The sequence below is a fragment of the Entelurus aequoreus genome, linkage group LG24, assembly GCF_033978785.1.
Source record: "Entelurus aequoreus isolate RoL-2023_Sb linkage group LG24, RoL_Eaeq_v1.1, whole genome shotgun sequence".
In the NCBI taxonomy this organism is placed as follows: Eukaryota; Metazoa; Chordata; class Actinopteri; order Syngnathiformes; family Syngnathidae; genus Entelurus; species Entelurus aequoreus.
In genome coordinates, this window is record NC_084754.1 from 4106830 (window position 1) to 4120749 (window position 13920).

Sequence of the window (13920 nt, forward strand, 5' to 3'; positions counted from 1 at the left end):
ACTTGTAGATGGGTCCATGTGCAGCTGCTTCTGATCAAAGGCTGTCTTTCTCATCTTTCTTCAATTTTAAAAGTCTCTGGAGATATTCCTCTAATTATTACCTCCTGCTTCGATTGAAAGTCCAGTTTAGAAAACTGTTTTATTTTAGATATGTAATCCTCCATGGTAAAAGTGCAAGCAAACAATTGCTGCATGCTTGCTGCTTGTTGTCTTCTTCTGCAGTACCTGTCTCCTGCAGTACTGGTAGTCGCAAGAAGGATCACTAGCGCCCTCTACCACCTGGAGGCGGGAGTCATTTAATGACTCATATTTGACCCGGCGGAAGTGCCAAGCATGTTAGCGCTAATTATTTTGCGAAACGAGTTTGACCCGGCTGTAATTCTAGGCAGGCGAATACTATATTCCCGGCGCCAATTCAAGGAAATACGGTACCTTTTAAACTTTAATAGTATCCATTGTTGCAACAAATTATTATTATCATATTAAATATATATTATATTGTATATATTATATAATAATATAATATAAGTAATATAAAATATCTGTATACACTGTATATACAATATGTAAATATTACATATACGGTATGTTAAATTTTATATTGCTTCTATCGTACATTTTTTGTCTGCTCTATACCTATACTTGTGGATCAATAACGTTTGTCTAAGTCTAAATATTACAGTATATTATCATACTTTCCAAACATGTTTTTGTCTAAATAAAAATACTTAACTTTACAGCAAACTACCCATCAAATTCATAAAAATGACAATACATTTTACTTTGTTCTTTACAGCATATTATTGTGAATTGGAAAAAAAAAACTGCTACTGTTTTTTGCGTTAAAATTCTGTTGACCGAGCTGCCAGTTTTTGACTGTAAAATCTACGGTTGTTGTTTTTATATACACTACCGTTCAAAAGTTTGGGGTCACATTGAAATTTCCTTATTTTTGAAGGAAAAGCACTGTACTTTTCAATGAAGATAACTTTAAACTAGTCTTAACTTGAAAGAAATACACTCTATACATTGCTAATGTGGTAAATGACTATTCTAGCTGCAAAAATATCTGCTTTTTGGTGCAACATCTACATAGGTGTATAGAGGCCCATTTCCAGCAACTATCACTCCAGTGTTCTAATGGTACAATGTGTTTGCTCATTGGCTCAGAAGGCTAATTGATGATTAGAAAACCCTTGTGCAATCATGTTCACACATCTGAAAACACTTTAGCTCGTTACAGAAGCTACAAAACGGACCTTCCTTTGAGCAGATTGAGTTTCTGGAGCATCACATTTGTGGGGTCAATTAAACGCTCAAATTGGCCAGAAAAAGAGAACTTTCATCTGAAACTCTGCAGTCTATTCTTGTTCTTAGAAATGAAGGCTATTCCACAAAATTGTTTGGGTGACCCCAAACTTTTGAACGGTGGTGTATATATAAAGGTTTATTTGAAATAGGGACAGATACAGAAACATAGATATCTGAAACAGATATCCAATGTATGCATCATAGTGTTTGTGGCCAAAGCTAATTTAGAACACTTGTCCCCAACAACAACAACAACACAGATCCAACATCATTAAAATAGGAAAATAAAAAGAATAAGGCAAAGATGAGTCGATAATAATGATAATAGTAATAATACAGACTAAGTGCAAACTAGATAAAAGCCAATAATAATAATAATAACACAGACAAAGTGCAGACTACTACTACTACTTTTAACGGTGTATTACTGTAAATGGAAAGACGGTACATGCGTTTTTACGGTAGAAAAAAACGGCGGCTAAGTTGCCAGAATAAAAAAATAACTTGTACTATTTTTCCATTGTTGTAAAAACCAATGTCAATTCAACACAAAAATTCTGGCAACTAAGCTGCCAAATTTTTTCCATAAAACCGCCCCCAAAAAACTGGTACTGTTTTTCCATTTACCGTAAAATGTTGTAATAAATTAAAAAAACAAAACTATATTTTACAGTAAAATTTTGTATAAGGAAATGTTTTACTCAAAAATGGACAGTCTACTTAAGACAATTTATTTAATTAATAATGAAATCCAGAGGCAGATTCATACATTATTCACTGTTAAAGGCGGCCCTCTGATGCCATGTGGCCCTCAATGGAAACATGAACTGTAGTCAGGCTTGGAGTTGATGGATTGTAACTTCCTGTAAAGCATCCACTTATTCATTTGGAGGGAATTTAATCAAGGCTGGCACAAACATTACCATCAATTTTTGAGCGTGTGTTGAAAAGTCAATACTACGCCGCATGTTTCCGATGCCAAGTAACTTACATTAGTGTACAGCTCCACTAATGGACATTGGAGTGTTACTTTCAAAGGCAAAATTAAAGTATTGCTAGAAACATAATTTTATATGGGACTTTATTGTATTAGATGTATAATACAATTTCCAAAAAGCATAAAACACCACCAGAATTAGAGATATTACAAGTCAAAGTGATGAAGCTGAGTGTCATGACTTGGTGTAACTAAGCATTACCCTATAAGTTTCAAGTTTCAAGTTTATTATTCTTCGGTCAATCGTCAACAAAATAAACAAACAGTTGTACATTCTTAAATTGAAAATGAAAATGTTGCAGACCGAAAGGGTTTAGGCTGAAGTTGAACACTTATTGCGCCTAACCCTATAAACAATGTCAAGTACAAAATAAACTTCAGAAAATTATTGAATGTCCATTGTACAACATGTTATAAATACACATTATACATAACATAAACACAGTTCAATTATATACACAGTAAAGGCATGTGAAATATCCTTGTAGACATGTTAAACCTTTGTACCAATTTATATACTATATACAAACAATTGTACTTCCATTATTATTTATAACCCACATTTAGTATTTGAATTAACATTGATCATAGTATTAACTACTGTGTTGATTCTAGAGTGATATATTTTTTCAAGACATTGGTCTTAAAGTGTGTTTTTATAAGATGAAGGCAATTGCATTTTATTGATATTTGAAATGTATTCAATGTTTATAAATGAATATTTAAATATACTAAATGTAAAAAAGGGAATAAATATTCAAAATTACAGATGTCGGCAGGCCGATATTATCGGCCGATATATGCGTTAAAATGTAATATCAGAAATGATCTGTATTGTTTTGTTTTTTTATCGGTATCGTTTTTTTTTGTTTTTTTTTGTTTTTTTAAATTAAATCAACATAAAAAACACAAGATACACTTACAATTAGTGCACCAACCCAAAAAACCTCCCTCCCCCATTTACACTCATTCACACAAAAGGGTTGTTTCTTTCTGTTATTAATATTCTGGTTCCTACATTATATATCAATATATATCAATACAGTCTGCAAGGGATACAGTCCGTAAGCACACATGATTGTGCGTGCTGCTGCTCCACTAATAGTACTAACCTTTAACAGTTAATTTTACTCATTTTCATTCATTACTAGTTTCTATGTAACTGTTTTTATATTGTTGTACTTTCTTTTTTATTCAAGAAAATGTTTTTAATTTATTTATCTTATTTTACTAATTTTTTTTAAAAGTACCTTATCTTCACCATACCCGGTTGTCCAAATTAGGCATAATAATGTGTTAATTCCAAACGACTGCATATATCGGTTGATATCGGTATCGGTTGATATCGGTATCGGTAATTAAAGAGTTGGACAATATCGGAATATCGTCAAAAAGCCATTATCGGACATCCCTATTCAAAATAAGATCATTAAATGAAATCTAGTTTGGTTACGCCATCATGAGCGCAACACAAGGTTGTAAAAGTTTCAACTACAATTCTAAATAAGATCAATACCTATTTAAATTTAGTAGTACATAAATACGATGATTTATCAAAATATAGAAGAAATATACACTACCGTTCAAAAGTTTGGGGTCACATTGAAATGTCCTTATTTTTGAAGGAAAAGCACTGTACTTTTCAATGAAGATAACTTGAAACTAGTCTTAACTTGAAAGAAATACACTCTATACATTGCTAATGTGGTAAATGACTATTCTAGCTGCAAATGTCTGCTTTTTGGTGCAATATCTACATAGGTGTATTTCCAGCAACTATCACTCCAGTGTTCTAATGGTACAATGTGTTTGCTCATTGGCTCAGAAGGCTAATTGATGATTAGAAAACCCTTGTGCAATCATGTTCACACATCTGAAAACACTTTAGCTCGTTACAGAAGCTACAAAACTGACCTTCCTTTGAGCAGATTTGAGTTTCTGGAGCATCACATTTGTGGGGTCAATTAAACGCTCAAAATGGCCAGAAAAAGAGAACTTTCATCTGAAACTCGACAGTCTATTCTTGTTCTTAGAAATGAAGGCTATTCCACTAAATTCTTTGGGTGACCCCAAACTTTTGAACGGTAGTGTACCTGAACAGAACGCTCATGATGGTTACACCAAAAAGTAACGCTATGAATCGCGTTTTTCCACATTTTTTGGGGCATTTTTATGCTATTCCCAAGCATCTCCTTTTCATTATCGTTGATTTTAAATGGTCAAACTAATGCATACTATATACGCATGCCCTAGTAAAGAAAAAACAAGTCATATTTATTTTGATTGTTACATTTTGAAGTACATTTGTGCAGGTTGGTGCAGATGTAGCCATTACCAGAGCTGTACACATCAGGAAAGCACATTAGAACCAGGTCGTCATGTTTAACCCTCTCCGTGTCATACCCTCCACGTCCTCCGACGGCGGCGTGCATACCATCGCCGTAGCATCTCCCGGTGTCAGTTGGTGTCTGCGCAAAACATCTGTCGTGAATGTTGTATTATTAAGTGTAAAAGATGTTCCTGCTCTCACACGGCTCCATCCAACCTTCACGCGCGTATGTATGTCTGTGTCCTATTTGCAGAGGAGGGCATCAATCACGAGTGCAAGCTGTGTAACCAGATGTTTGATTCACCTGCCAAGCTGCTCTGCCACCTGATAGAACACAGCTTCGAAGGCATGGGAGGTACCTTCAAGTGTCCCGTCTGCTTCACAGGTGAGATTAAAGACAGCCGCACGTTCACCTTGAAGGACAGCGGCTATTGCAGGAATGTGTCTGAACACGACTCATTATGCATTTGTATGACTCTATGATGGCATTTTGGTTGAATACATGAACAATTTGTGTTTGTGTTGCAACCAAGCAGGTTTTATTTAGCCTGAATGGTAGCTTCACATACATAATTGGTGTCATTTTGTATTTGTATGGCTTCTTGAATGTATATGAATATATAAGTGTAATAGCCTTGTTAAACAATGTGTATAGGCAACTGATTTTGATTACTATACAAATCCAGTGAAGTTGGCACGTTGTGTAAATGGTAAATAAAAACAGAATACAATTATTTGCAAATCCTTTTCAACTTATATTCAATTGAATAGACTGCAAAGACAACAAATTTAATGTTCCAACTGAGAAACTTGTTTTTTTTTTGCAAATAATCATTAACTTAGAATTTAATGGCAGCAACACATTGCAAAAAAGTTGGCACAGGGGCATTTTTACCACTGTGTTACATGGCCTTTCCTTTAAACAACACTCAGTTAACGTTTGGGAACTGAGGAGACACATTTTTGAAGCTTTTCGGGTGGAATTCTTTCCCATTCTTGCTTGATGTACAGCTTAAGTTGTTCAACAGTCCGGGGGTCTTTGTTGTGCTATTTTAGGCTTCATAGTGCACCACACATTTTCAATGGGAGACAGGTCTGGACTACAGGCAGGCCAGTCTAGTACCTGCACTCTTTTACTATGAAGCCACATTTGTAACACGTGGCTTGGCATTGTCTTGCTTAAAATAAGCAGGGGCGTCCATGATAACGTTGCTTGGATGGCAACATATGTTGCTCCAAAACCTGTATGTACCTTTCAGCATTAATGGTGCCTTCACAAATGTGTAAGTTACCCATGTCTTGGGCACTAATACACCCCCATACCATCACAGATGCTGGCTGTTGAACTTAGCGCCAGAACAATCCGCATGGTTCTTTTCCTCCTTGGTCCGGAGGACACGACGTCCACAGTTTCCAAAAACAATTTGAAATGTAGGACTCGTCAGACCACAGAACACTTTTCCACTTTGCATCAGTCCATCTTAGATGAGCTCGGGCCCAGCGAAGCCGGCGGCGTTTCTGGGTGTTGTTGATAAATGGCTTTCGCTTTGCATAGTAGAGTTTTAACTTGCATTTACAGATGTAGCGACAAACTGTCGTTGCTGACAGTGCGTTTCTGAAGTGTTCCTGAGCCCATGTGGTGATATCCTTTACACACTGATGTTGGTTTTTGATGCAGTACCGCCTGAGGGATCCAAGGTCACGGGCATTCAATGTTACGTGCAGTGATTTCTCCAGATTGTCCGAACCTTTTGATGATATTACGGAGCGTAGATGGTGAAATCCCTAAATTCCTTGCAATAGCTGGTTGAGAAATGTTGTTCTTAAACTGTTTGACAATTTGCTCACGCATTTGTTGACAAAGCGGTGACCCTCGCCCCATCCTTGTTTGTGAATGACCGAGCATTTCATGGAAGCTGCTTTTATACCCAATCATGGCACCCACCTGTTCCCAATTAGCCTGTTCACCTGTGGGTTGTTCCAAATAAGTGTTTGATGAGCATTCCTCAACTTTCTCAGTCTTTTTTGCCACTTGTGCCAGCTTTTTTGAAACATGTTGAAAGCATCAAATTCCAAATGAGCTAATATTTGCAAAAAAGTAAAGTTTTCCAGTTAGAACGTTAAAGTATCTTGTCTTTGCAGTCTATTCAATTAAATATAAGTTGAAAAGGATTTGCAAATCATTGTATTCTGTTTTTATTTACCATTTACACAACGTGACAACTTCACTGCTTTTGGGGTTTGTATGTTTTGCTAGCAGACTGATGAATAACTTGCTTTGAAATCAATAGTCAAGGTGAATAGCACATATTGAAGTATTTATTTTGATAACCCCCCCCAAAAATGCTTGGAATATCTTGTTGCATGATCGGATCATATTAACGTATAGAACATATTCAATTGCATGGAGTATTTTTTTTAACTGGAAAAATTCCCGGTTTTCCTGATAGACCTTAATACCATTCAAAAATAATAATAATTTAAAAAAATTACCTAAAAATTCCATCTAATATACCGAAAATATGGTCTGATTACAAGAACATTTGAAAAAAATAAAAATTATTTAAAAAAAATATCTAAAAAATTACATCTAATACACCGAAAATATGGTCAGATTACAAGAACATTTAAAAAAAATAAAAATTATTAAAAAAAATTATCTAAAAATTACATCTAATATACCGAAAATATGGTCTGATTACAAGAACATTTGAAAAAATAATAATAATTTTAAAAAAATTACCTAAAAATTCCATCTAATATGCGGAAAATATGGTCTGATTACGAGAACATTTGAAAAAAAAATGTAATAATTAAAAAAAATGTACCTAAAATTCCATCTAATATACTGAAAATATGGTCTGATTACAAGAACATTAGGAAAAAATAAATAATAATAAAAAAATGTACCTAAAAATTTCATCTAATATACCGAAAATGGTCTGATAACAAGAACATTTAAAAATAATAATAATAATTTAAAAAATGTACCTAAAAATTCCATCTAATATACCAAAAATATGGTCTGATACAAGAACATTTGGAAGAAAAATAATAATAATAAAAAAAAAAGTACTTAAAAATTCCATCTAATATACCGAAAATATGGTCTGATTACAAGAACATTTGGAATAATTTTTTTTTCCACCATTTCCACATTTTTCAACCGATTCAAACCATTCCACCTTCAACATATTCCACTCATCCTGGACATTCAAACTATATTTGTTCCCAGTTTTTAAAAAATCCAGGAATTCGCAGAATTCCTTTTTTTTCAAACCCTTTTTTGACCCTTTTTTCTGGCGACTACTCCTTCCACATTTTTCAACCCACTTTAACCGTTCTACCGTCAAATCATTCCTCTTAATCGGAACAAAAAACTAAGTATTTTTTTGAACTGGAAAAATTCCCGGTTTTCCCGAAAGTCCTTAATACCATTTCTCAATTAAAAATGTTACTACTTCAACATTTCTTGACCGATTTGAAAAATTCCAACACCAACCATTTCAACTCATTCAGAACATTCAAGTCTTTTAGCATTTTCCAAAAAATTACCGCTTTTCCCGAAATTCCCATTGAAATGAATGGGACATTTTTCAAAGTTCCAAAATTCCCACATTTTTTGTTTGATTCAGACTTTTCCAACTCCAATTATGTGCTCTCCTTCAACAATTTTGAAACATTTCCAGATTCCCAAGAATTCCCAGTTTTCAGGGACATTTTTCCCATTCAATATGAATTGGCCATTTATCAAATTTCAACCATTTCCACATTTTTCAACCGATTCAAACCATTCCACCTTCAACATATTCCACTAATCCTGGACATTCAAACTGTATTTGTTCTAAGTTAAAAAAAAATTCCAGGATGTCCCAGTATTCCTTTTTTTTCCCAAACCCTTTTTTGACCCTTTTTTCTGGCGACTACTCCTCACACATTTTTCAACCCAATTTAACCGTTCTACCGTCAAATCATTCCTCTTAATGGGAACAAAAAACAAAGTATTTTTTTGAACTGGAAAAATTCCCGGTTTTCCCGAAAGTCCTTAATACCGTACCATTTCTCAAAATCTTAAACATGTTACTACCCCAACATTTCTCGACCGATTTGAAAAATTCCAACACCAATCATTTCAACTCATTCAGACCATTCAAGTCTTTTAACATTTTCCAAAAAATGACCGCTTTTCCCGAAATTCCCATTGAAATGAATGGGACATTTTTCAAAGTTCCAAAATTCCCACATTTTTCGTTTGATTCAGACTTTTCCAACTCCAATTATGTGCTCTCCTTCAACAATTTTGAAATATTCCCAGAGTCCCAAGAATTCCCAGTTTTCAGGGACATTTTCCCCATTCAAGATGAATTGTCCATTTTTTAAACTTCCACTATTCGCACATTTTTCAACCTATTCAAACCATTTCAACACCAACACATTCCACTCATCCAACTAACACTTTCCCAAGTTCCATACCAAATTCTGTTGTTCCTGGAAATTCAAACTCCTCAACATTCAAACCATTTCACCATTCAAACTATTCTTACATTCATACTACGTTCTGTCAATCATTTCAGTTCAACTTCAGCAATGGAGCATTCACATGCAATTCCTCCAGGAATTGCCTCATCGAGTTATGGGGTATTGTCCGTAGAATTTTAAGGACAAAGATCAATTTGTACAATTTTAGAATAAGGCTGCAACTTAACAAAATGTGGGGGAAAGTGAAGCGCTGTGAATGTAAAAATAATTTAAAAAAAATAATAAAAAAATGTACCTAAAAATTCCATCTAATATACCGAAAATATGGTCTGATTACAAGAACATTTTAAAAATAATAATAATAATTAAAAAATGTACCTAAAAATTCCATCTAATATACCGAAAATATGCTCTGATTATAAGAACATTTAAAAAAAAAATAATAATACAAAAATATTTACCTAAAAATTCCATCTAATGTACCGAAAATATGGTCTGATTACAAGAACATTTAAAAAAAATAATAATAATACAAAAATATTTACCTAAATATTCCATCTAATGTACCGAAAATATGATCTGATTACAAAACATTTAAAAAAAAATTATAATAATAAAAAATGTTTACTAAAAATTCCATCTAATATACCGAAAATATGGTCGAATTACAAGAACATTTAAAAAAATAATAATAATAATACAAAAAAAAATGTACCTAAAAATTCCATCTAATATACCGAAAATATGGTCTGATTACAAGAACATTTTAAAAATAATAATAATAATTAAAAAATGTACCTAAAAATTCCATCTAATATACCGAAAATATGCTCTGATTATAAGAACATTTGAAAAAAAAAAAAAAAAAAAAAAAAAAAATTACCTAAAAATTCCATCTAATGTACCGAAAATATGGTCTGATTACAAGAACATTTGAAAAAAAAAAATAATTAAAAAAATGTACCTAAAAATTCCATGTAATATACAGAAAATATGATCTGATTACAAAACATTTGAAAAAAAATTATAATAATAAAAAATGTTTACTAAAAATTCCATCTAATATACCGAAAATATGGTCGGATTACAAGAACTTTTGGAAAAAAAAAAAAAAAATTAAAAAAATGTATCTAAAAATTACATCTTATATACCGAAAATATGGTCTGATTACAAGAACATTTTGAAAAAAAAAAAAATTATTAAAAAAATGTATCTAAAAATTACATCTTATATACCGAAAATATGGTCTGATTACAAGAACATTTGGAAAAAAAAAAAGAAAAAAAAAAAAAAAATGTACCTAAAAATTCCATCTAATATACCGAAAATATGGTTTGATTACAAGAACATTTGAAAAAAATATCATAGTTATTTTTTTTAAAATAGCTAAAAATTCCATCTAATATACCGAAAATATGGTCTGATTACAAGAACATTTGAAAAAATAATAATAATAAAAAATGTTTCCTAAAAATTCCATCTAATATAGTGAAAATATGGTCTGATTACAAGAACATTTGAAGAAAAATAATAATAATTTAAAAAAAAAATGTACCTAAAAATTCCATGTAACTCTAATGGCCATTTATTCCAGTGTTCTCATATTTGGGTAAGAGTTATTGTGTTAACCCTTTAAACTGCAACAGCTGGGGGCATGCAAAAACCATGCATAAAAGATGACGCAATAACACCAATCAAATGCAAATACATTTGAATTCCCTCTGAAGTCCCAAAACACAAAGCAGATGACTCGCTTGCGATGAGGATTTCCCATAAATTTCACCAAAAACCACATTCTGTCCCTGACTGGCTGTCCCCTTCTGCCCTCTCCCTCACACACCCTCCATGTCACCCCACCGCTATGTTGTTGAGTGGACTCGTGTGCCCACTCCCAGGTACACAGCAAGGCTTTAAACTTTAACTCTATTCCTTAGTGGCTTATGAATTAGTAAGACGGGTACCTCTCCTGTGGGGAGGCTTAATAATTCAGCACCTACACTCGGTGAAAACCAGAAGTTTACTGAAACAAAAGGGGAGCAAAAGAAAGAAAGAAAATTAAAAAAAACAAAAAAAACAACAACACTGGAGCAGAAGTTAAAAAAGAGGAGATAATTTATTGATAAATAGCACAAGGTCTGCTGAGGATAGCTCTTCTTGTTTCTCAGCTTATTTCCCTTGCTTCCTCCTCTTTCCTCTGGTAACCCACACTCTTCATCCTTTTCTGGAAGACTTGCTTTAAGACATGTGATTATTTGTATAGTTATTTATTGTTCTGGCTGAAAATACTGTGGTAATCTTCAGCCCCTCACCCAATCAGACACTTTGTTTCAGTGTTGGTGGAGTCACACTAGAGGTGTTTATGTTATTGCAGATGATCTTGTTATATATATATATATATATATATATATATATATATATATATATATATATATATATATATATATATATATATATATATATATACACTACCGTTCAAAAGTTTGGGGTCACCCAAACAATTTAGTGGAATAGCCTTCATTTCTAAGAACAAGAATAGACTGTCGAGTTTCCGATGAAAGTTCTCTTTTTCTGGCCATTTTGAGCGTTTAATTGACCCCACAAATGTGATGCTCCAGAAACTCAATCTGCTCAAAGGAAGGTCAGTTTTGTAGCCTCTGTAACGAGCTAAACCGTTTTCAGATGTGTGAACATGATTGCACAAGGGTTTTCTAATCATCAATTAGCCTTCTGAGCCAATGAGCAAACACATTGTACCATTAGAACACTGGAGTGATAGTTGCTGGAAATGGGCCTCTATACACCTATGTAGATATTGCACCAAAAACCAGACATTTGCAGCTAGAATAGTCATTTACCACATTAGCAATGTATAGAGTGTATTTCTTTAAAGTTAAGACTAGTTTCAAGTTATCTTCATTGAAAAGTACAGTGCTTTTCCTTCAAAAATAAGGACATTTCAATGTGACCCCAAACTTTTGAACGGTAGTGTATATATATATATATATATATATATATATATATATATATATATATATATATATATATATATATATATATATATATATATATACAGTGTTTCCCATAAACTGCCAAGATACCTGTGGCGGTGGGGGCGTGGCTATGGGCGTGGTCACCATGGCATCATCGAGTAATCTGCATAATTTACTACAATGATATGATTTTCTCTAAAAAGGCTAAAAAAATGTATACTTACTAATTAATAATAACAGTTTTGTTTTAAACATCCATCCATCCATCCATTTTACAATATAATTACAACACTTAATGTACATATTTATATACAGATTTGAACCATAAGTTATTCACTAAAATATATTTATTAATTGTGGTTCTTACAAAAAATATATCTTACAAAATATAAAAGCTAAAATGTCTCTCAAAGCTCTACCCCTTTAATTAGTGCATACTAAATAATTTAACTTTAGCCTACTACTACAACAAGCATATTATTTACCAGCAACATAAAGTGAAACAGAGGCAGAGGTGTCCTGCCACAGTCAGTAACAAATAAACAGAAAACAGTAGTGGTCAAATACGGACGTGGCGGACGTAATTCTTTCGTGGCACACACTAAATATTAAAATATTTAATGTTTCTCTGCGGCCCGGTAGCCAATGCGTCACGGACCGGTACCGGTCCCTGGACCGGTGGTTGGGGACCACTGCTTTAACAAGTAAAAAGTCAAGGGTGGTCACGGCATGTTCTTGCCGCAGATGTTCATCAATTTTTTTTAGGGCATTACGGAAAATGACGAGGGCTTTCGTGGCTTTTGCCGTAGTTAAACTCGAGCCCTGCATATGTATATATACGTATATATATATATATATATATTATATGATGTTTCCTTCCTTCCTCAGTGTTTGTACAAGCCAACAAGCTGCAGCAGCACATCTTTGCTGTCCACGGTCAAGAGGACAAGATCTACGACTGTTCCCAGTGTCCTCAGAAGTTCTTCTTTCAGACTGAACTGCAGGTAAGGATGGCTGCCTACTGTGTCTTTCATCCGTCTGGTCTGAATCAGGACACTTTTGCAATACACTGGTACACGTTTATGTCGACGCCCCTCGGACTGACTGACGTCGACATAAGCGGATGCCGAAATCAGTCACTGCTTGTACTTTAGTTAGAACGGGTGATAAGGTTATCTTCAAGCTTGGTAAATCGATGGTGTTTCCCAAAGGAAATCTATTGATGGTGTAGGGAAGGGGTGTCCAAAGTGTGGCCCGGGGGCCATTTGCGGCCCGCAGCTAATTGTTTACCGGCCCGCCACACATTCTGGAAATACTATTGTAAAAATAAAAAAGAACATTAAAAAAAAAGTGGAATGAGGTGAAATCTAAGGAGAAAAAGTTGCAATGTTGACACAAAAGCTGCCATGCAGGCTGTTTTTCTTTTCTTTTGTCTTTCTTCATTTTTCTTTTTTTGCCATTGCTCAAAAAATAATAATAATTACAAAAAATCCATGTTATAATTAATTATTTTCAGGGCTCCAATTACTTCAAAAATGTCACTTTAAAATGTTTTATGTGGTAAATATTGCATGTATTGTGTAGCAGCCATATAAAAATATCACATTTTTCTTTGACAAAAGCGCATAAAACAAACAAAATAATAGTTCCAGCATAAAATGGACAGATATATCTGAAGTTGATCTCGTAGCTTAAGTGTTGAAAGTAAAAGAAAAACCTAATAAAAATGTATCACTTTATGAGTATATTTAGTGATTTTTTATTGATCTTTTCACTGTGATTACTCAAAAATATGAAAGAATTAAAATCAATG

The 13920-nt window shown here is 33.4% G+C and overlaps 1 protein-coding gene across 2 annotated transcripts in view; it reads left to right on the forward strand.

The window, feature by feature from the left end:
- znf423 (zinc finger protein 423) overlaps nucleotides 1–13384 on the forward strand; it is a 406985-nt gene extending 393601 nt beyond the window's left edge. The window contains exons 20-21 of one of the 2 annotated variants that reach the window (XM_062036135.1): nucleotides 4891–5022; nucleotides 12996–13384. In XM_062036135.1, the coding sequence (XP_061892119.1) occupies nucleotides 4891–5022; nucleotides 12996–13261 (398 nt within the window). In that variant the 3' untranslated portion in view covers nucleotides 13262–13384. The remainder of the gene's footprint in view (nucleotides 1–4890; nucleotides 5023–12995) is intronic. The other variant, XM_062036134.1, reaches the window with a different exon arrangement.
- The last annotated feature ends 536 nt before the right edge of the window (nucleotides 13385–13920 follow it).